The sequence below is a fragment of the Sturnira hondurensis genome, unplaced genomic scaffold, assembly GCF_014824575.4.
Source record: "Sturnira hondurensis isolate 20B ecotype Veracruz unplaced genomic scaffold, ASM1482457v3 Scaffold0002840, whole genome shotgun sequence".
Classification (NCBI taxonomy): Eukaryota; Metazoa; Chordata; class Mammalia; order Chiroptera; family Phyllostomidae; genus Sturnira; species Sturnira hondurensis.
Genome location: NW_028075471.1, coordinates 11854809 through 11877606, shown reverse-complemented (window position 1 = coordinate 11877606; position 22798 = coordinate 11854809). Strand labels below are relative to the sequence as shown.

Here is a 22798-nt window from a genome sequence, read left to right as displayed (position 1 = left end):
CATATCCTTTCCAGCCCAACTCAAATATAACCTTCTCTGTGACACCCTCAGAGAGTCCCCCTTCCTCCAAATGCCTCCACATTTTGGCATTCCCTTCTTGCCATTCTTGTGAGTCAGGGTTTACTCCTGTATCAGAATCTGCCAGTTCAAGACCGTGTGTCAGTCCTTGCCACTCACTCACCAGCTTCCTGAAAGCACGCTGTTGGTGGTCAACCGTTGTCTGCAGCCCCCACCTCCAAATGTCCAAGACAGAACCCAGGAGGCTGCATAAGCAGTGTTGTATCGGTTGAGTTACTGAGGAACTGTGATATGAAATAGTATGAATTCTCTGTAGTTTTAATATTAGTCGAACAAATACTTATCAGATAAAATCAACTGGCACCCTGTCCAAAAAAAAAACTAGTATAAGTCATTTAAATGGTGTATAATTCATTACAGAATGAAATGTCAGGTTATAGTGTGAGTCCTGCCTCCTGCAGCTAGGGGAAACAGTGTTAATCTGTTAGATCCCTCGTGCTCACTTGTGGTCTCAGAATCTTTCTGCAAATAGTATTCCATGCCACCAGAAGCAGTCAGTCACAAGTAGCTTTTAAGATGTGATGAAAACGTTTTAACTTCACTGGCCTAAGTAAAAATAGTAGAGCAATGTGATTTTTGTCTATTCCAGAGTTATTTTTAAAATCTTAAATATTTGGGGTGTTTAGCTTTGAGTCAAAGATATTAAATCAATGAAGAGACAAACTAGTCACAAAAATGCAAATGTTACATAATTCAACTTTCGTGTGGCACCTAGGACACTCAGATTTATAGAGTCAGAAAGTAGGATGGTGTTTGCCAGAAGCTAGGGGAGAGGGAAAGAGTCATTGGCCTCTAATGGGTACAGAGTTTCAGTTTTGGAAGGTGGTGACAGAGTTCTGGAGATGATAATGGTGATGGTTGCACAACAGTGTGACTGCTTAATGCCACTGAACTGTACACTTAAAAATACTTAAAAGGATAAATTTTACGTTTCTATTTCACTACAATAAAGAAGGATTCTAGGAAAGGGCACGATTTCTTGAATAAATGTAGTCTTATCCAAAAGCTGTGCACAACACATTTTGTTTTTGGCATGAAACATAAATTGGTACCACCAGCTATTGTGGCGGTTTAGGAGTGTTTGGCCCTGTCACCTGACAAATCCATCAAACTGGGACTTTATAAAATGGGAATGCTGAGAGAGGCTGAGGGATCCAGTGTGTGATCAGCGCAGATAATTGACACCTGAAAACTAGGAAGTATACCTCTGACAGGTGTTAGATTTCCCACAGGATGGCAACCTCAACGGTACTGTCAATTTACAATCTCTTGCCTGATGGAAAACTCAAAAGCAGAAACTGTTTGGAAAGCTGAGTAGGCTGAGACAATATTAATGTGCCACCCTGGGCCCTTCTCTGAGGCAAGGATGGGGGTCGTCCTTGGTGTGGGCCACACCTGCACTTCCTCTGGGTTGCCTCTGATTTGCACCCGGGGACACTTCAGAGTGCTGCAGCTGGAGTCGGGGTGTGGATATTGACCCATTAGTGCGCTGTTGATGAGCAACGATTCAGCTGTCCTTTTTGGCATTTTTCCGTGGGTCAATGTCAGTAAATACGGAGAAGTAAATACTTTCCCCAAGAAGCTGTTTGAAATTCTTCAGTGTTCTTTGAGGCCGTGTGAACCTCCTGACCTCTTGCCCATGTACAGTTGGGAGAGGAGGAGGAAGGATGGGCGGCATGCGCTGAGCTCAGCCAGGTTACTGAGAGGTACATTTCTCGTTTGCACAGCCCCCAAAGCAGAGACGGAGGTGCCCTCGCCAGCCTCTTCCCACCACAGCAGCACACAGCCCACCTCCCTGACCGAGGACAAGCGCACCCCACAGGGCAGCCAGAACTCCCTGAACACGGTGAGCTCAGGCAGCGGCAGCACCAGCGGCATCGGCAGTGGCGGGGGAGGGGGCAGCGGTGTGGTGAGTGCGCTGCAGCCCTACGACGTGGAGATCCGGCGCGGGGACAGCGAGGGCTTCGGCTTCGTCATAGTGTCCTCAGTGAGCCGGCCTGAGGCAGGCACGACCTTCGGTGAGTGCTGGCAGCTCTTCCCCAGTGTCATTAACAGAAATGCTTCCCTGCTTTTTGCTTCAGGTCATTAAAGTGTTAATTGGGGGTGCAGTTTATTTGGTAGCTTTTTCCCTCCTAGAGGTCGAAGGGGTTTTTTGGTAACCATTTAGCAGCCAATCTGAACACCTGTAAACACCCACGCAGCAACCTAAAGCACACGTGTAATCTGCACCAAATTTGCAGAACAACCCCTTGACAGCATAGAGAATGAGATATTCCTGCCAGGGAAAACCTTTTGTAAGGTCCTGGGTGAGATAGCATTGATAGCAGTAGCATTAGAAAGCCTGAGAGTTTTTAAAAGAAACATATGGCTATAAAAAATACCCTTAGGAAAAATCAACTGTAAGCAATAACAGTAGTATATGAAATGCCCTTTCCACTGTGTCCTTTTCCTACTCTATCCCCATCTGAAATTTTTAACTTTAATTTTAAATAGTATTTTACTGTCACCTGATTAGGAGTCTAATTGAAATCTGAGAGTCATTCGTCTTCATTGCCCATGAATTCTAACAAGGGCGATTTCCCCGTCTCATCCACGTGTTAGGGATTTCAGCAGAGTATAGAGAAACACAGTTGTCACCCTCTCAGAAGGTTAACTCTCTGATGGGTGCACCAGCAGACACAAGGAGGAAAGCAGATGATTCCAAGAACTACTAATCTATGAATCTGTTTCCAATTGAATGGATTATAAATATGTAGTCTAAGAATGATCCACATTCTTCATTGGATCAAAAGTCATTTGTTATTCCCCAAGCATATTTGCTGATATAATGGGAGGCGGGAAGGGTTGTGCAGGCTTTGAAGTGTACCTCAGCTCTGTCCCCAAATGACTTACCCAGGAGTCTGAGGACCAGTGGCCCAGGGCACTTGCTGGCTGAGTTCAGCCACAAGTTCCGTCCCTTTAGCTTTCTGCTTCTGGAGAACACCCTTGCCTCTGTCTGCTGCTTCCTGCTAACGCTATTTGCCCTAAGGCTTATCCACAAGGAGACAGTGAGTCAGCAGGTCTGTGCATGTGTGGCTGCAGTAACAAGTCCCCGTTACTAACATTGCTTTTGCGAGCTACTTTAATAATCCTCGGGTAGGTGACATGACATCAAAGCAAGGAGCTTTTGTTTTTAAAATAATCTTGGAGACTCTTCTGCTTAATTTAAAAATAAAAAGAAAGGCAGGGGGTGTGAGAACTCCCAAGTGAGTGTCCCCATGCACCCTTTAATGTTCTTAGGATTTCAGAATTCTCAGTTTCACTTTTTAGAAGGAAGAAGCAGGTATGTCAGGAGGTGGGAGGCTATGTGCTATTTAATGAATATTGAATGTCTTCACTCACCATTGGTCTTTGATTGTTTTCCTCTGGTTCTTACAATGAATGAATTAAACTGTCCCTAATACCTTGCATGAGACTTCTGTTTCAAGCTAGGCAGAGCTTTCTGCATACCTGCTGTTTGATACCCTTCTCATTTGGGTTGTCCTTGGAGATGGGCTAAACTTAAGACCTTGACTTTGAGTATGAAACTTTCCACCACACCTGCTTGTTAGATTCAGGGGAAAAAGTGTAACTTCCTTTTAAAATAATTCTTTTGCCATCATGTTACATCTAATAATAAAAACTCGGGCAAATACACTGAAATTCAAATGAATTACAGTGTATTTTCCCGTACATTTTATCCTCAAGGTCCAAATTGTGCTGGAAGACCCCACTCAGTTTCCGTGTCGTCCACGTTAACTTCGTTACCCTTTCCCAAGGGTGGCTCGACTGCAGCACTGTCTGCACAGTCCCCAGAGAGACAAAGTCCCCACATCGGTGAATGTGTGTGAGAAACTTGGAAACTAACACACAGTTAGCTGAAAACTCTGTGTCCTTCTGCAAGGCCAATTTTCCACCTCTCTTAGAAGGTATCAATGTCTCTTGGTTGAGACATTGTTATCAACCACATGGGATCCCTCAACGTGCACAATAAACCTGCCTCTTCAAATGCACTCTCCCTGGTTTTTAGTATTATAGGTGGGTAGTAACTGACCATGTGAAAGGAAATGATTAAAGGAAAACTGCTCAGGAATGATTTGAACCTAGCTTTGGAACACGGCCTCCAGTGTGAGTAGGAACTAGATTTTTATATTCTTTTGAGCTTTTCGGGAGGATAGAGGATGATGTCAGAGCTCCTGAGCCGTTTGGGCCCTACCCTTGGAAGTACACAAGGTAGGCTGGTTGATCAAGGGTCATAAAAGCAAAAGTAGGTGTCAGGCTTGGGGGCTTTCTTGGCTCTTCTCTAGTTTTCTAAAGCTTTCCTCATCCTGGCTAGAAGGCAGGAAGTTTAAGCGTTTGTCCAGTAGGTGTTTTCAGATGGAATTTCTGTTGCTAGCAGACTCTCATGCCTCACCAGACTCCCAGTGATTATTTTTCTAAATGGAGAAGGAACAAAACATTGGCAAAAGCTTAAACAACAGCTGGCAGCAGGGAAGTGACCCAAACACAGAATGCGTGAAGCATCGTCCCAGCTCTGGGTTTCACATTTGCAGTCCCAGAGTAAGCCAATGGCAAGTTATCTTGGGGCTCTTCAGAATCTTTGAAGTCGCTAAGTATCCCAAATTTTATAACTGATTTAAGTAGGAGCACTGGGGTTTTCCCCTGGAGTCAGGGGAGAACTGCACGTGAGGGCAGTAGCTTTGTACATGGATGCCTTGAGTGTTGCCAATGTTTTGACCATCAACGCAGAGCTCTCCTTTAATAACATTTGCTTAATGCTTTAATTAATTAACAACTTAACCTTCTCTTTCTCAACCCTTTTTCTCCTCCCTGTACTGTATTCCCACATAACTTAAAAAAAAATTAAAACTCAATATCAAAGCAGGCAATGCATGTGTGGCTATGCCTCACAAAATAGGTCGGATTATTGAGGGGAGCCCTGCTGACCGATGTGGCAAGCTGAAAGTAGGAGACCGGATCTTGGCGGTAAATGGCTGTTCCATCACCAACAAGTCCCATTCAGACATTGTCAACCTAATCAAAGAAGCAGGAAACACAGTTACCCTCCGCATCATTCCTGGGGATGGTAAAGTATACCTATTGTGTCTCTCTGTGTCTCTTTTTCCTATGTCTCTGTCTCACGATCTCTTTATCAGTCGTGTTTGTGTAACTGAATAGTACTGATCTAAGGCAGCCTTGTCCGTCCCTAAGGGAGCATACCCATCAAACAGATGTGAGCCATTGTTACCAAACCTCACCTCACCCTCTCCACTTCATCCTGTAGCCCTTAATACCTGTCTTGCTGCAGATACAAACATTTCAGAACGTCTTCAACTTTCCCCAGTTGATTTTGGTTTGGGTGCCCTTGGCTTTAAAAGAATACAATAGTTTGAATACAGGTGGTAGAGACCTCCTGATGTTCCATCTGGAAATCACTAAGAGTTTTTCTTTAAAAAATTACCATATTATACAGTATAATATGGTAATTTTAATAATATGGTGACATCATAAAGTCTACACAATGACAGTGCAGAGCCAGCAGTGGGGGTTTTGTTTTGTTTTGCTTTTTCAGAATAAGTGAATGTATCTAATTTTTTATTTAATTTGGAGAGTCTTAGGGTTTTATTTAGCCTTGATTTGTTTCTAATTTTTACATATGAATGAAGAAGGAATTACATCTCTATTTTTATTTAATTACAGTTTATCTCTACATTAAACTGCCTGTTCTTCTTTGTTTGGTTGGTTAAAGTCAGATCTTTGGTTCTTTTCCAGCAGTGGTGATGTTCTCCCCACCCCACCCCCGCTCCCTGGTATATTTGGCATTGTCTGGAGTGAGAGCTTGTGGCGTATAATGGGTAGACCCGGGGATGTTTCTGAACATCCTACAGTACACTGGGCAGGTGCCCCCACAAAAGTTATCTAACCAAAAATATCAGTGTCCACTGTATTACTCATATTTAATGAAAATGAAGTTGATTCAGTAATGTCACTAAGTATAGATTTTTCAGAGAATTAAGCCCTGAATATTTACCTCATTTTAAGTAGATTTGGCCCTTGGAAGGAAACTGATTACCTGTCCCCAAATATTTCCATGTCTTTTTTTCATTTTTGCTATGCATGTGATAAAATAAAATATACATTCTAGAAGTCAGTATTTCTCAAGAAGAAGTATGGTTTTATAGAGCTAGTGTGATAGAAATGTTATGCCACTGATGTGTAAAATTTTAAAAATTAGAGATATTTATCTAAACATAATTCACCAGATGAATGTTCTTATATGTGAATTGTTAGAAAGTGAGCTTTATAATTTAGCATTTGGGTAGTATAGACTATACAAAATAAGTAAATCCAAAATCAAACAATAATACTGAAAATTGTTGGTTCCAAGAAGAAAGAATTTTCTTTGCACAAAAATACCCCATACCAAATGTTGGCGGAAAATTAGCTCCTTGAATGATGGTCTCCTGCAGACTGCCTCAATTGCACAGTTAGTAATGGACCACCTGTTCTGGAGTCCATCCTACCAGGTCACCACACTGGAAAGCTATTATAATTTAGGAAAGTGATCACAAGATGATAGAGCATAAGTTCCTTGCAGAAAGGATGAAGAAAACCAGAAATGGTTAAGAGAGACAAATGTAGTATATAAATTTAGACACATGGAGAGATTTTTAAAAAACTAGTCCAAAAGAACTGGACACAGGAGCTGACTTACTGAATCTATATTGGTCAGCCTTAATGTAGAAATGACAGCATCCAAAGGAAAGAAAGCACTTCCTTGAGGAAAGGGCTTGGCAGAAAAGTTTGAAGTCAGGAAAAACAGAAATACACAGAAGCAACTTACACTACTGTGCACAGACTAAGCGTTGACTTGATTTTTTAAAAGTGCAATGGAAAATACTTTTGGAAAACCTGAACAACAAAAAATATAATGCAAGGTGAACTATCCAATGATAGTTATCAATGAAAAGACATTTTTAAAACTTGAGTATTTCAAAAATGTAAACTTCAGATAGAAGTATCTACAGAGAGTCTTGTTTAGAAGAAGTAAACGTTGGAGTTGATACAATATAGTTAAAGACTGATGCACTGCCAAGGATGCAATTTCATGATTTCATCCAAGATAATAAGGAATTTGTTGCCATGGTAACAAAACCCTCCATCAGTTATTGTGTAAGTGTTGGAGGCCAGAAGTCAGTCAAGTCTGGCAGAGGTGGGCTTGTGATACTCACCTTGTAACTGGGGCCAAAAATTGCTTTCTTGGAAATTAGCACTGAGGCAGGAGAGTTAGAGTTCTGGGCAGAGGCTGGAGCCACCCAGGAGGGTTTGCACTTTAATGAAGGGAAATGCATGGTGGTCCCACTTCCTCTCTGTGAAAGCAGTGTAGACAGGATGGAGTGTAGGGGAAAGAGAGGTGTTCTCTAGTCTCCATCAATTCTTTCACTCTGATGTTTAATTCATCAGGTAGCCCCCAAACAGTTTCTTTTGTGATCCTCATGAGGAGACTGAATTTCTCAATCAGAATGATTTCTAAAGCTCTTAGAAATCCATCTTGTCCATTGACCTGTTCCCAGAAATCCTAGGAGGCATTTCAGGAGGATGCACTCTTGGCTGGCCAGGGCTTGGAACCCCCTCCAAATCCACTTCTTTATCTTACTCATGCTGCCTAATTCTTTTTTTCTTACCATCGTTCACCTGATTTTTTCTCCAACTTCACGTATTTGGGTCTATAGTTTTCCTCACTTCTTTATTTTCCATCTTGCTCTCTCCACTCTCTTTCTCTCTTTGCCCGCCCCCTCGAACAAAAGCTTGTGATATTCAGATGTTGGACAGGCCTAGACCAGGGGAGGCCTCACCATCTCTGCTTTTACTATATCTGGGACCAGGGTGCAGGTGGAATGGGACAGGTCCTTTTCTCCTATGTGATAAGGGTACGAGATCGGAGGTACATAATGGCATCACAAAAAGGCCCAGAGAAGAGCTGACTATACTGTTACTAAGCAAAGCTCGAATGGAAGTACCTGCTGAGCTAAAACCAGCCCATGACTATACTGAACTGGAACTTGAAATCTGACAAATTGGACCACATGTGCTTCCTACCACTTGTGTTCTGTAGAGATGGTCTCTGAAGTCTGGATGGAAATGAGACTTTAATTAGGTAAGGTAGACCCTGAGCGAGCCAGGCTAACATGGAACCCTCAGACTGAGTCAAGTTCATGATGATGAGAATATTTGTGAGCTTAAAAACATATTACTTAAATTATGGCCATAAATTTGTAGTGCTTATCACTCTGATTCAAAGTATTTGCTTAAATAAGAGGTAGGGCTTGGCAGCACAGCTTATCACTACTTCCTTGGTGAAGGCACAGACTAGTGTAACTATCTTAATAGAAGGCTCTGTGGACGTGATGCCAGCATGGACTCGGGCAAAGAGGACACGGTCCCAACCACACACAGTTAAAGTTTCCCAAAGGCTTCCTTCAGATGTTTATTACATATGCGTTTGTGCATTATAATATTTATGAAAGGAATGATTGTATCCTTTGTTGATTTGCTTGGCTTTGTACTGTGAATTCTGTATGGGAAGCTAATGATATTACCATGGAAACAAGGTTAGAACTGTAATCTCTTGTCACATAGATATGTTCAAACCCCAGATAGACACTTGTCAGAAGTCAGTTCCCTGATTCAGCACAGCACTGTGACGGCACCTGGAGAGCTCACACATGCTTTTCCTGGTGCACAATTGCCGTGCAAAGTATAATAATATCCATTTTCATTCCTCTGAGGGAGCTAATGTAAGTGTAAACACTGTTTAATAGAGAATGTAGGGCACTTTCTGTCATGTGTCATAAAAACAGCCAATCTGGCCATCTACCTTGGAGTTTTAAAAGTCAAATATATTGACACTCCTTCATAGAACTGCTGCTGGAGCCTACTCTTATATCAGGCTCTTCTTTTATATTTATTATAGGCAATAAGTTGTACTTTGGAATACAGCTATGAGTTTATGGTAGTGGATTTCACTTCTCTATTTTAAAACACTGGGGGGAATTTCAGCTCTTAAAGTCTTGGTTCATTCTAAACGGAAACTTAAAAGTCGCCAGACCTTGGGCATATTGCCTGCCTTTTCCAAGCCTCAGTGTCTCTATCTATAAAATAGGGGTGCTAATTACACTTGTTTCATTGAGTTGTGAGAATTAAACTAAATAATGAAATGATGCATGTGACACAGCACCTGGCACAGTGTAAATTATTAGGAAATGGTGGTTGTTCTTAGATTAAGAGAAGCGACAAGGAAATTCAAGAAGCTCAAATAGGCATTTGCATATTGATTTTTGTTTCTTTTATAGATTCTAGAAAGAGAGTAAGGGAGGGAGAAAATCATCGGTGTGAGAGAGAAACATTGACCAGTTGCCTCTTGCACGTGCCCCAGCAAGGGACCGAATCTACAACCTAGGCACATGCCCTGATGGGGAATTGAACCAGGCATCTTTCGGTTCATGGGAAGACACCCAGCCAACTGAGCCACGCTGGCCAGGGCTGCATATTAAATGTTAATTTTTTAAATGCTTAAAAATTAGCTTCATCCAAAACAGATTTGCATACAAATCAGTGAAAAAAACAAATAAATTATAGATGGTAAATTAATAAAATAGTTCTGGTAAAATGCATATTGAGTAGTTATCTTTTATATCTCAGCAATCATGGAAGCAGCAGAAATAGAAAAATTGTTTGAGATGTGATCTGCCTGGAGAACTCTGGCTTCCAAAACACACAGGCACTCTGAAGCGAAACCCCCACTCAACTCAGTAGTTATAATCATTGTAATTACAAGAGAACATCCATTTTGGTATCCTGACTCTGTTTTCCCTGTGGCCCGGTTGGACCACCTGTGAATTCCCAGAGTCTCCATAAAGTTAATCACAGTGAGCAATATCAGGTTTTTTTAAAAGGTCCAAAACAAGTGTTTATGAAATGCCTGGTGAATCATAATGAGAGGCTGTGCAGTCTCAGCCCTTTGCACACGCACAGTGGGCATACTTTGTGAAATATCTTAAATTTAGCACCTTGATTGTACCAGTTAATTGCAATCATGAAAATATGCTTTTAGTATTATGATAATGGTAATAAACACAATAAACCAATAAAAATTGCTAAGCATTTTGGGGGCGGCTTTTTACGTTCTAGGTACTATCACACACACTTTTCTTTCAGATCATTGTTGCAATTCTCTAACGTATATCTGTTCTCCCCCATGTGCAGTAGAGGAGCCTGAGGCATAGAAAGTTTAACTTTGCTAAGGTCCCAGCCGGTAATCGCAGAGCTTGGGATGCAAAGCCAAATAGTCCTGACTTCAGAGTCTGACCTACCACTTACTGTTATGCTAAACTGCCTCCCAATAAACCTAAGAAACCTCACCTCCCCAACTCAGAGGGTTGCAAGGCATAGCGACACGATTAGAGATTTGGAGGAGCCCTTGGAAGAGAAAACACAGACATGCAGGAACCTTTCTCTCTGTTCGCCTATGACCTATCACCCTTAATTGAACACAGGTTTCTTTTCCTTCAGAATCTGCAGAAACTTTTGGCAAAACAGGTTGGGAGAAACATTGTCCTAATGCAGGAGCAGGATACACATTTCAGTTCACTTGATCTAGTTGCATTTTCTTATTAACTTGTATGTTAGCTGTACCAATCGTGGGCTTTATGGCTGGAATACAGACTGTTAAAATCATATTTTGACTTTCTCATTGTGCAGATAATTTATACGAGTTCCACAGTAGTAAATAAAAAGTAGAAGCAGTGGCAGGGGCCAGCCCTTCAGGAAATAAGTATTCAGTGCTTACTGTATCACAGGTGCTGTACTAAACATTTCATACATTTCCAAGGGACAGAAACTAATGTTGGTGCCCCCTTCTATCAGATGAGGAAAATAAGTCACTCAGCTGATAAGTGAGGAAAGGAGGATTTGAACCTGGGTTTCAATCTCAAGCCCATGCTTTTACCAATTGTGTGTAAGGAAAGTGAACACATAATGGAAGATAGACCACAAGTGATTGGGATTTGAGGGGAGTCTTTTCACACAGGACTGCAGTGAAAAGATATGTAGTCCAGGTATCCCAGGTGGGGATACTTAACATTTCCCCACAGAAATTTTGTTGTGCATCATGGGTGATATATGTGTTTGATAAACATTAGAATGCCTCCTATAAGCCATAGGACTTCTAGAAACTTCTAGATTTCCTGACACACTGTGAATTAAACAGGCATTTGTGGGCTAATCTTAGAATGTAACCACCATATTTAGCATTTTCTTGAATAGAAAACTTATGCCATGTTCCAACAGTCAGCCTAAAAATAAGTGCAACCTGCTCATAGTTGCTTGCTGTCTGCCTTGATCATGATGAGAAATTATTCTTAAAAGAATATATAATTATTACTATATGAATGATTACATTCTAATGTGTGCATTGGTGTGCAGTGTATAGACATGTGCATGAATGTTTCCAACATCTGGGTCTCCACACTTCTAGAGATTAATGAAGTTGCATATGAATGTGATTAGTGGAGAAGAAAGTCAATTTACATAGGAATATAATCATATCTATTATGTTAGGGTGGCTTCATAATTTATACAACTTATATTTACAAGCTCTAGCTCTACCAAGTGCCAATTTTAAAATTAATTTCTCATGAGTGATACTAGACGAGATCTGTCAAGAACTCCACATTTTCCATTGTACTTCATTGAACGCAATGGGGGAGAAGGTAGACAGTGTGTTTTTAACAAGACACTGCACATTTCTAAATTTGATATTCACATGAGGAAATTAAATTCATTAAATATTGCTAATAAATTGCAGGAAATGTTTGGAAAGATGTTTATTACCAGCCTGTGAAACTCTAGGAAGTAACTTTGGTGCAATACAGTCTTTTGATGGGACTGCTATGTGTAACTGGTGGGGGAGGAGTGAGAGACTCCTGCCCTGGCTGCAGTTTTAGGGGAGTATTTTCTTGGGCAAACTATTTCCCTTGTCTGATTAGAAGAAGGAGAATGGGGTTTACATGGCTCACATCATAGAATATCTTAAAATGGTACTTTACCGTCTTAATTATTTACAAATTCAAGCCAGAACTGCTTGAAATGGTGACAGAAAAGCCCAGTTTGTCATTCAGACACGGAGCTTGTGGATACCTCCTAGTGTGACAGTGTCTTCTCTGGGGCCCACATTTCATTGTGCTCTGTTCTCTTCCTACAGAGTCTTCGAATGCCACTTTGCTAACCAATGCAGAGAAGATTGCCACCATCACCACCACACACACCCCTTCTCAGCCAGGGGCCCAGGAGACCAGGTCAGACAAGGCTGCGGTTTCTTTTGTTGGTTTAAAGGGAGGGAAAGTAACTGCTGGCATGGTGACATTCATCATTCATTCTTTCTCAGTTTCCCCATGGGCTGCTTTTATATATTTCTTTCACTTTGGCAGGAATACCACCAAACCAAAGCCAGAATCTCAGTTTGAGTTCAAAGCACCCCAGGCAACACAGGTGAGGGCCGTTTGTCTTTTTTCTGTTTGCTTTGAATGTTTCCTTCCAGCTTTCTGAAGCTATTTTTATGAGATATCTTTTACAAGATACCTCAATGAAAATAAATAACCTTTTGTGAGGCAATGCACTAAATATGGACTCACATTTGATTGTGCAGGAAATGACATTTTATTTTTCTACCTTTGAAAAATATTTCTAGATATCCTTTTCTTGGGGGTGGGACAAAATAAAAAGCTGTAATTGGTGACCAATGGAATAGCAGAACAGCTGATACCTGCTCATGGTATTCCTAATTGCACTTATGCTGAGATGTCTTTTTCTTAAGGTGTGTCTCAGACCTGTGAATTTCAGGTGGAACCCATAGAGCAAACAACTATCCCTTATAGTGGTGATGGAGGGTGTGCAAATAATAAATAGCAGGAGAAGCCAATTTGGAAAATATTGTATGATGCAGAGTTAAGCAGGTTCCTTTTTCACTAGCCTTCCAAGCCTTTAGGTATCCTAATAATGAGCACTACTGGCGTTTTTCAGTCATTGGACAAGGAGGCTGAACATCCTGCAATTTGCAAGGTGTCATGTGATGAATTTTCCTGCAGTAAATGGAGAATTGCAGCCTCACTGATTGAACTTTTAATATATGCATGTTCACACGCAGTCTACAGGCACACTCATGGATGTTTTCAAATTCTGGATCTCCAAACCTTTAAGGTTAATGAACATTAATAAACAAGTGAGGATCACCAAGAGGGAGATAGTGATTATGGCTTTTGGTCAGATCATCACAATAGAGAATGTTTGGGAAGAGATGGAGAAAAATATGTGTGGATACAAGTTCTCCCAGAATGATTACATTTAATTTTTTTTAAATAGGAGCAGGAGTTTTACACTGTGGAACTGGAAAGAGGAGCCAAGGGATTTGGCTTTAGTCTTCGAGGGGGCCGGGAATATAACATGGACCTTTATGTTCTACGCTTAGCAGAGGACGGTCCTGCAGAAAGGTGTGGAAAGATGAGGGTAAGTCGGAGGGGGAGAAAGAAGTCAATGTAAATACATCATCTGTAGTGAGTTTTTGATATTATGTGGCTAGAAACTTCTTTGTGAGAATTACTTTTGTACAACTTTCAGGGAAGTCGAAGTGCATGACTCCTACCCTAGTGTAAATGTCTCCCTGAAGCATAGTTAGATGTAGCTACCAAAGTTCGGTGAACTCTTTCAACTTTTGGGGGTTGGAAGAAGGATTGAAATTACTTACAAAATTATTAAAGGAGATGTTTTCTGAATATCATTTCGTACTTGTTACACTTAATCTCATGAGGCAGACCTGTCACTTCATAGGAATTCCTGGGTGTACCAGGATGCCTAGAAAGCAGGAAAGCTCTGTAGTTCTGTAGGTTTTGGGTGGTGAGCTCCATTTGGTCGCAAGCTAGTCGCCAGCCATCTTACCCTAGCTTTAGGAGCATCTGACTCTGCCTCAGCAAAGGGACAGTCACTCCATGGCATGAATATCCAGGGTCACTCTGTAGTAGTCAAAGCTACAAAATTTAAATACAAAAATCCACTCTGTTCCATTTAGATATCTAATATCTGTTATTGCATATGAATGCGTTGCTCTCCTTGGCAGGTTAGACGACTAAAAAGAAAAATCATCTGCTTGCTATAGATAGGTCACATAGATTGAGATGCACACATAGGAAGCAATTGGAGCAAATTTGAAAAATCAGGAGTCAGGTCAGGAAAAGGAAAAAGTGAATGAAACTGGGCCAGGGCAGAAAGAGGAAAAAAGGGACCAAGGGTAGGAAACTTAATACTCATACTTAAGACACAATCTTGAATTTAAATTTCTTCAGATTGAATTTTTTCATGAGTATTCTTTTCCATTGGAGAAGTAGACCACACAGGTGGCTTTAAAAAATTAAACTGTGAAAAGTGTTACATAATAAAAACACAGTTTCCTGAATCAAACTGTATATCAGTTTCTTCATGCACATACATGCACCATTAGTGCCTATGCAAGTCAGTGTACAGGGTCTGGCAGAAGTAACGCCTGGGTGAGTGTGGTTGGTAAGGTAAGAGTATGGGTGTAATGATTTATGGTTTTAAATTGAGCATTTCACCTAAAATGTCATATGATGTGCTTCAGTGTGATATTGTTAAGTTACAGAATTACATGCTTATGATTTTGTAATAAAAAAGGCATTATTTGTGCTGGACCCTGTATACTGGTATATATTTCTTTTGTTTAAACTTCAAACACATGGGATATGCTTTTTCATGTTTTTACTCTCTTAAAAGAGTTTCTGATCGAATGAAATACTATGATCATGATATTTTATATAACGCTGTATAGATCACAAGACATGTTTGCATGTATTATCCAATTTTAAATCCTCAGCTTGGTAAGCATGGGATACTATCATCTCTTCTATAGAAGAGGAAGTGAACTCTGAGAAATTAAAAGGACTTGGGCAAGGTCACTTAGCTAACAAATAATAGGCTCAAATTCAGGACTTTAAAGTCCAAAGCCTTCTAGAATATAAGTTCCATGACAGCAAGGATCTGGCCTGCTTTTGTTTACGCCTCTATCTCCAGTGCCTGGAATAGAGGCTAACACATAGTAAATGCTACAGTTAATATATCAGCCAGATTGCCATCTCATCTGAAGACTCTGCTGGGGAAGGACTTGCTTCCAAGGTCATTCACCGGGTTGTTGGCAGGATGCAATGCTTATCAGGCAGCTAGCCTGGGCCTCCCATATATCCTTAGCATGGACTCCACAGGGCAGCATGCATCAGAGTGAACAAGTGAGAGAACAAATGAGGGTGACAAGACAGAAGCCAGAATCATTTTGTAACTTTATCTTTGAACTGACCTCTCATCATCTTTGCCACCTTCTGTTTGTTAGAAGCAAGTCACCAATTTCAAACCACATTCCAAGGGAAGAAAATTACATAGGACGTGAATACAAGGAGGTGGGGATCATTGGGGGCTATCCAGAAGCTGCTTACCACATCCTCCTTTCTTCAACAATTAATATTCCCATACTGTTTTATTAGTTTTCTCCTTAATACTTAATACTATCTGACATAGATGGAATTTTCTAATTTTCTTGTTACTTGTATTTCCCCCATTAGAATATCATCTCCATCAGGGCAGGGATTTTTTCACCACTGCATCCTAAGCCATAGATTTTCTAGTGTACATCCAATAAATATTTAGGAAATCAATAAATGAAAGAATTTTGAATAATAAAACACCTCAGTAGCTAGTGAAACTCTTTTGTGATGTTCTCACTTTGTTCTCTCTTACTTTGAGCAGATCGGTGATGAAATTTTAGAGATCAATGGTGAAACCACCAAAAACATGAAGCATTCTCGGGCTATAGAACTGATTAAGAATGGTGGCCGCAGAGTGCGTCTGTCTCTGAAGCGGGGAGACGGCTCAGTACCAGAATATGGTGGGTCAAACTATGAAAACATTCCTTCCTTCCCTGGCATGACTCCATGAATTTGTCTCCAGAACTGCAGCAGCAAAGTCTTTTTGTTTCCCCTATTCACCAGTGTCTTACCAGCCTTTCGCACCATGTGATTATTTGCCTCGCTTGTTCTGAAATCTCTACACATTTCATCCTTTTGCTTGCTTACATGGACTGGGGCATGGCCTAAGACAAGATCTTTATAGCCCCCTTTCTGATAATCAGAGAGAACATTTTGTCTAGTCCGACCAAGAGCGAAGGAATGATTGTTTGAACTGTGCCAAACTGTTTCTCAGATCCAATTGTTAGCACAAAATGACTATACTCCTTTTAAGAAGCAGGAAAGCAGGTTTCCTGAGTGATATGTTGAGGCACAATTCCTTTTTTTTCCTTTGTGGTAACTTGATGTCTTATTTATGAGACGTGAAACTTTGAGATTATTTGGGGCCTTGCTCATCTCCCTTTATGCTCTGTATACAACACTTCCCCCCTCTGGTTCCTGCCCCAATCCAGACCACCTGAGTCCACCACTAGAAAACAGACGAAACTGTTGGTATGTTAGCCATATGATGTGAAACGATAAAGGGTGAAATAGATTCCCAGTGCTCATCATGAGGGAAACACATGATTATACCTTTCCTATGGGGAAAGCCAGATTATACATAGATTTCCTTTGTCATATCTATAGACATGATTTGACTAAACAGCAATGATCTCTACATAGCTTAGTGCCCTGATGGCAAAATATTATATATTATAATAATGTCCTGTTTGAGATTCTTGTTTAAAAATTAAAAAAGAAAAAAAGCTATGCCCTAGATGTAGGGCTTTTCTTCCCAACCAAAGGTCTACAAAAGTTTCTATAGAAACTGTGATTGAATGGTCCCCACGTACATCAGTCCCCTTTATTAGGGATTGTATCTGTTACCACCGTCTATTCTGAAAGTCATTCTGCACAATTCCCAGTTGCATTTGGAACTTGAGATCCTTGATTCAGATGCAGTTCAAGGATAAGATAACTCCTTTGAAGGATAGTCTTCCCAGGTGTTAGACATCCATACAGGTGCAAAGTATGAGGGGCCCAAGGTCGGGGATGGGTAGTTATCAGATCAGGCCCCCTCAGATATGGGCAGCCATGCACGGGGAAGGTAGTCTGACAACACTAAGATGTTACAGCTGTGCGTACTGAACCATTGATAGGTATATTGATGCCACTGAAACTGTGTAACATTGTTTCCTTTTCTGTCTTCCCTATGCTTCTGTTGGATGTGATATTCCATTTGAGAGTCACCGTCAGTAACCTGTGTACCCTCTCAAAACCAATGTCTGTTGCACTGAGGATGAAAATCCAACACTAACAGATGTTCTTTGGGCCAGAAATAAAGATAATTTAAATGCTTGGTTTTCCAAGAAGGGTTGAACATGTTAGGGTTGTGCTGCTGTAATGTCTCCATGTGTCATTTGGACTAAATCTCTCTAATTCTATTGATTAGAGTCACAAATGGGTTATAATATGTTAAGTTCCAATATTTTTCTGACTTGATTGGAACCTGCTTCTCTGTGAGGCTATTTTTGTAATGAGTTTTTTGTACTTAATTTAACTGCCGCGGTCTTAAGGGGGGTGGGAGGGACTTTGTTCTTTTGTTGTTTATTGTTAATGCTTTCCTATGCCAGCCTGTCATTGTTCCAGTTGTTTGAAAAAAAAAGAAAGAAAGAAAGAAAAAAGGATGCATCTATTGTCTGGGTCCTCGAGTCACCTTATATGGCTGTCTAAAAACGTCACTGTTCTCTGATTGCGGTCTCTGCAGCCTTATTTGAGTGTTGCCTTAGACTGTCTGACTGGACAAATAAACTCTCTTTGCCCTATGTTAACAAATGCAGATTTTTTTCTTTCCTCTTTGTTATAGGGAATCTAAATGTTCAACTTTTTCTCTTTCTCTTTCTCTCTCTCTCTCTCTGACTGTTCTTGGTGCTGGCCCCTCCCTTCTACAGCGATGATACCTCCTAATATCGCTGCATGTATGAGAAATGAAAAGCTCGGGGAGGCTTGCTTCTACCTTATGGGCCATAATCAAACTACGGTTTGTAGCTCAATCAATACTAGGTGTTTCTGTGCTGTGGCCTAATTTCCTCATTGCTTCTGCTTAGCTCTATTTTGATATGTTTGGCAATTCATTCTGAGCACCCTGCGTTCTTTGAATTGTAAGTACACCACTGACCCTGTTGAAGTCTTGCTGTCCCTTATCTTAAAAGTTAGGTGTAAGAAACCCCAAGGTTAGATTTATGATAATGATTTAAGCACCTCCCCTCACCCAGATCTTAAAATGACTTCTATTCATTTCAATAACCTACCTAGCATTTAAAAGAACAAACATTATATCACAGAGCACTCACCTAGGTATATAGGTACATAGGGCTTTGCTAGACAACAAGATGAGATTTCCTGCTTGAGCAGTTATCTCTTGGCAAAGGGCGGCCCATGGGCCAAAACATGCACGGCATGTTTTTGCAAGTAAATTTGAGTAACACAACGCATTTTGTGTTGTCTAAGGCTGCTTTTACACTACAGTGCCAGAGCTGAGTAGTTGTAACAAATTATATGGCCTTAAAAACCAAAAATATCTATTCTTTGGCCCTTTACAGAAAAAGTGTGCCAGCCTCTGCTGGCAGAATATAGCCTCAAGGCTCTGTTCCTGCTTTTGTTAACACCTACCCAGGGTTGTGGGAAATCATTCTGGAATCACATTGCTTGTTGCTTCAGGAAAGGTCCTTACAAAGCATCCACTTTGTCTCTATGACTGTCCCCCTGGTTTGCCCACCAGGCTGCAGCACAGCATCCCTGCTGCCTTGCCTAAAATGGTGTAGTAGTGTGTAGGACCTATTGGGTTTAGTGGTAACAAAGCAGCCATGCTTTGAAAGAGTTCTCATAAATTCAGCATGCTGCTAGCTACATGTGCACTGTTATTTTAAATAGTTTAATAGTAAACAAAAGCCCATGAGTGTTGCCCTGCTTTCACATCTGTAGATATCTTGATGTTGTAAAAAGCAGTCCAGCAGCTCCATGGCTCATGGCTGGAATTATGGCTGAGTATAAAGAAAAGTGTCTCTAAACTTAAGACTTTATCTGAACTCCATCTGATGTCAGCTGTGTCCCTCACAATCTCCCTTCCACTCGCTTTTATCTGTCAGAAGACTCCATATTTTAAAAAGTTTCTTAAACTCACACAAAATAAAATAGCTGAATAAACATGTGCAAGGGCAGAGAAAATGTTTAATGGACCCTCACTTAATGTCACCGTTGCTAGTTGTCCACATCTGGTGGTGGTGGCTCCATACAGCCAACCCCCACCCTGGATTATTATTATTTCCTAAATAAAAATATTTTAAAATACACATATACTGTGCATATATTAAAATGCCTAAAGCCTAACTATACAGTGCAATGAGTTTTCACCTGTGTGCACCCATTTAATTACCACCCAGATCAAAATATAGGCAATTAACATTCCCCCAGAGAATTCCCTCATGCCCAGATCATTTTAAAGCAAATTTTAAAAAGTATTCTTTAAAGGAAATATTTTCTTTCCCGGGGGTGGGGGGGAGGGGAGGGGTGGGTAACGGAGAAGGGTTAGTGGGTGGGGGAAGAGCAAGGGGTAAAGTGGGAGCATTTGAATACCTCTAGACAGACAGACTATTGATAAGGGCATGCCTTTAAGTTATAAGTTCCTTTAATCATCTATTTGTTGAGTAGAGAGAACAGTAGGCTAGACCCTAAAAGCCATGCGCACTAGTTTTTAACCGAACTAGTTGCAGTTACACTTAACCGGGACCCAGCTGGCTTTGATTCTGACTGCTTTTAACAGTTGTGTGTTTGTTGTCACTAATGAGAGCTCATGCGTGGAAGTGGGGACAAGAGCCCAAGGTTCTTCTCACCCAAATGTCGCTCTCATTTACTTTCCTGCAGACCCCGGCAACGACCGGAACGGCGCCTCCGCCGGTGCACAGGGTGTCCCGGAAATGAGGCCCGGGCTGGCACAGGGTGTCCCGGAAATGAGGCCCGGGCCGGCTGGCCGCCGGCCGCACCCGCCGTTGGAGTCCAGTTACCTACCTGATCTTCACAAACCATCACCACATGGGGAAAAGCGGGCACATGGGAAAGATTCAAAAGGCAGCCGAGAGTATGGCAGACAACCCAACGAGCATCACACATGGAACGGAACTTCCAGGACACTCGACAGCGGGGCTTGTCGACCCAAGGACCGGGCGCCCGAGGGGCGAAGAGAAGCCCCACCTGAGCGGCTGGTGACCAATGGCCCCGTGAGGAGGTCCCCGGAGAAGCGGAGGGAAGGCACCCGGAGCGCTGACAACACATTGGAGAGGAGGGAGAAGCACGACAAGAGAAAAGAGATTTCTCCTGAGAGGAGGCGAGATCGGTCACCCACCCGCAGAAGGGACAGCTCGCCCGGCCGCCGTAGAAGGTCTCTCGAACGGCTCCTGGATCAGAGAAGATCTCCAGAGCGAAGGAGGGGGGGCTCGCCTGAAAGGAGAGCAAAATCCACTGACCGCCGGAGAGCGAGGTCCCCCGAGCGGAGGCGAGAGCGGTCCCTTGAGAAAAAGAACAGAGAGGACAAAGTCAGCCACCGAGAAAGAGAAGAGCCGAACCTGAAGCAGGATGCCAGCAGAAGTTGCAGACATGCCCCGGAGCAGAGAAGGAGGCCTTACAAAGAATGCAGCACCGACCTCAGTATCTGAGCTCTGAGTCACATTCCAACCTTTACCATGTCAAAGGTTCTATGAGGAAGGTCACAAACCTGAAATACTTTAGTTTCTTACCTAATGAAGCATCTGACACCTGATGATCCTATGAATAGCAACAAACATTTTATGCATTTCAAATCTTATAAAAAAATATATATGAAAAGTGTTGTGCCTGATGTATAATATTAAAGAACGTATTTTTAAATGCATACTTTTTTGGAAATTATTTGCCAAATGCTGCCCCAAAGGGATGTGTAAATTTTGTTTCTACATAAACTGTAGAATTGTTAAGAATTGTTCCCTTTTTTGGGCAATCTCTTTCTCTCCTGGTTAAATAGGGCTGTTGATCATTTTCTCTAAGTAAGGGACGTTATTAAGTTTAATTAATTTGATATAGACTGTTATGTAATGATGTAGTGCTATACTGTAGTTAGGAGATTTCCTTTTAAATAGAAAGGCAAAGCTGTATTTGTAAAAGCTGAGAACTCTTTGAGATGGGTTAGGATTGCCAATGATCCTAAAATCAAGCAAACTGTATGAAGAGACTACTATCAAAAATGAAGGATATTTATAGCAAACCTACACAGCACACACAGAAACGTTATGTTCTTGAGTCATAGTTGGTTCAGAAAACAGTTTGGATTCCCCCTGGCCATAGAAAGGCATAGAGAGGAGAAGATTGGCCACCATTATCGAAGTGCAGATGGTCAGGTTCATTAGCACTACCAACATCTAAGATCTCATTAAGGCAGTGCTGTCACAGCTTCTGTGACTACTGGAAGGAATGGACAACAAGCACCTTCTGCATTGTCATGTCTGATTTGAGGCTTAAGAGTAGGTGGAGTGAGGGACAATGTGCCCAGTGTGAAGGAGCCATAAAAGTCCACAATACAGAAGGTCATGGCTGCCCTTTGCCAAATTGGGGAGAAGGGAATGTGCCTTGGTGGAGTTCGCTCTTCGTTGACTTTTAGGGTTGGAGGTGCTTATTCTTAGAAATGCTGATTTCCCTTTGAATCCGTAACTGTCTCCAGAATGAATGAAGGAGAACGGACGTGATCTCAATGGTTGTAGATCTAGTTGGCAAACTTATGTCTTCATGACCCTGTCCTTTGAATTTCGTGACAGCAGAACAAAACAATGATTTTCCTTTTTAGAAAAGACCTATTCTTTTTGCAATCCCACATAAGATGTAGTTGGGTTGGCTATAGCCCTGGGAAGTGGTTGAAATGGATTACTGCCTAGCTGAGCCAAAATGTTTGCTTGTACTTGTTGGACCACTATAGCAAACCGCTGCTTATGATACATTGTATATTTCTGTAGTACTGTGTTGCATTTTCCATACAGACACAAAACTTTGTGAGTCAATCACTGTTGTTCTCATGGTACTGTTTAAAAAAAAGGGAAAAAAAGAACGAAGAAAACCAGCCAATCATTGTCTGTACAGAGCTAAAAATTGTAATTAATAGAGCCTGTTTTTTAAAAAATGTTGCCTTTTTTTCCTTGTATAAAAGAGAATTTATGACAAAAAATTTAGATGTGAGGAATGTGATGTGTTCATATTTCTGAATATGGAAAAAATTAATTGGGGTATATTTTAATGTAAACTAAATCAGGTATGTAAAGCTGTTTTAAAGTGGAAGACTGTATAAGTAATTCTCTAAAGCTTTAGTCGGTTTGAATATCATCATTTCCTCCATGGTGAGCCTGCTTGTGAATTATTAAGCACTTGTTTGCATTCTGTTCTTCACTCATTTCTTGCAATGTGCTATGGATTTAATGCTGTTTCTGTATTGATGAAAAGCAGTATGCGGGCCAATCTTTTTATAAAACACTATGCATATATAAATATTACATTGTTCATAGCTTTATTTGACTTATGGGTGTATGCATAACATTGGAATGAGTAGCTGTAGTTGTGTGGAC

At 41.2% G+C, this 22798-nt stretch overlaps 1 protein-coding gene across 17 annotated transcripts in view; it reads left to right on the top strand.

Annotated features, from left to right (window-relative positions):
• MAGI1 (membrane associated guanylate kinase, WW and PDZ domain containing 1) overlaps nt 1–22437 on the top strand; it is a 614474-nt gene extending 592037 nt beyond the window's left edge. For 8 of the 17 annotated variants that reach the window (XM_037040886.1, XM_037040893.1, XM_037040891.1 and 5 more), the window contains 7 exons: nt 1806–2096; nt 4979–5182; nt 12359–12452; nt 12585–12645; nt 13516–13659; nt 15961–16099; nt 20082–22437. In XM_037040886.1, the coding sequence (XP_036896781.1) occupies nt 1806–2096; nt 4979–5182; nt 12359–12452; nt 12585–12645; nt 13516–13659; nt 15961–16099; nt 20082–20869 (1721 nt within the window). In that variant the 3' untranslated portion in view covers nt 20870–22437. Of the gene's footprint in view, nt 1–1805; nt 2097–4978; nt 5183–12358; nt 12453–12584; nt 12646–13515; nt 13660–15960; nt 16100–18109; nt 18199–20081 lie in introns of all 17 variants that reach the window. The other 9 variants (XM_037040888.1, XM_037040895.1, XM_037040904.1 and 6 more) reach the window with 5 other exon arrangements.
• Nucleotides 22438–22798: the final 361 nt, after the last annotated feature.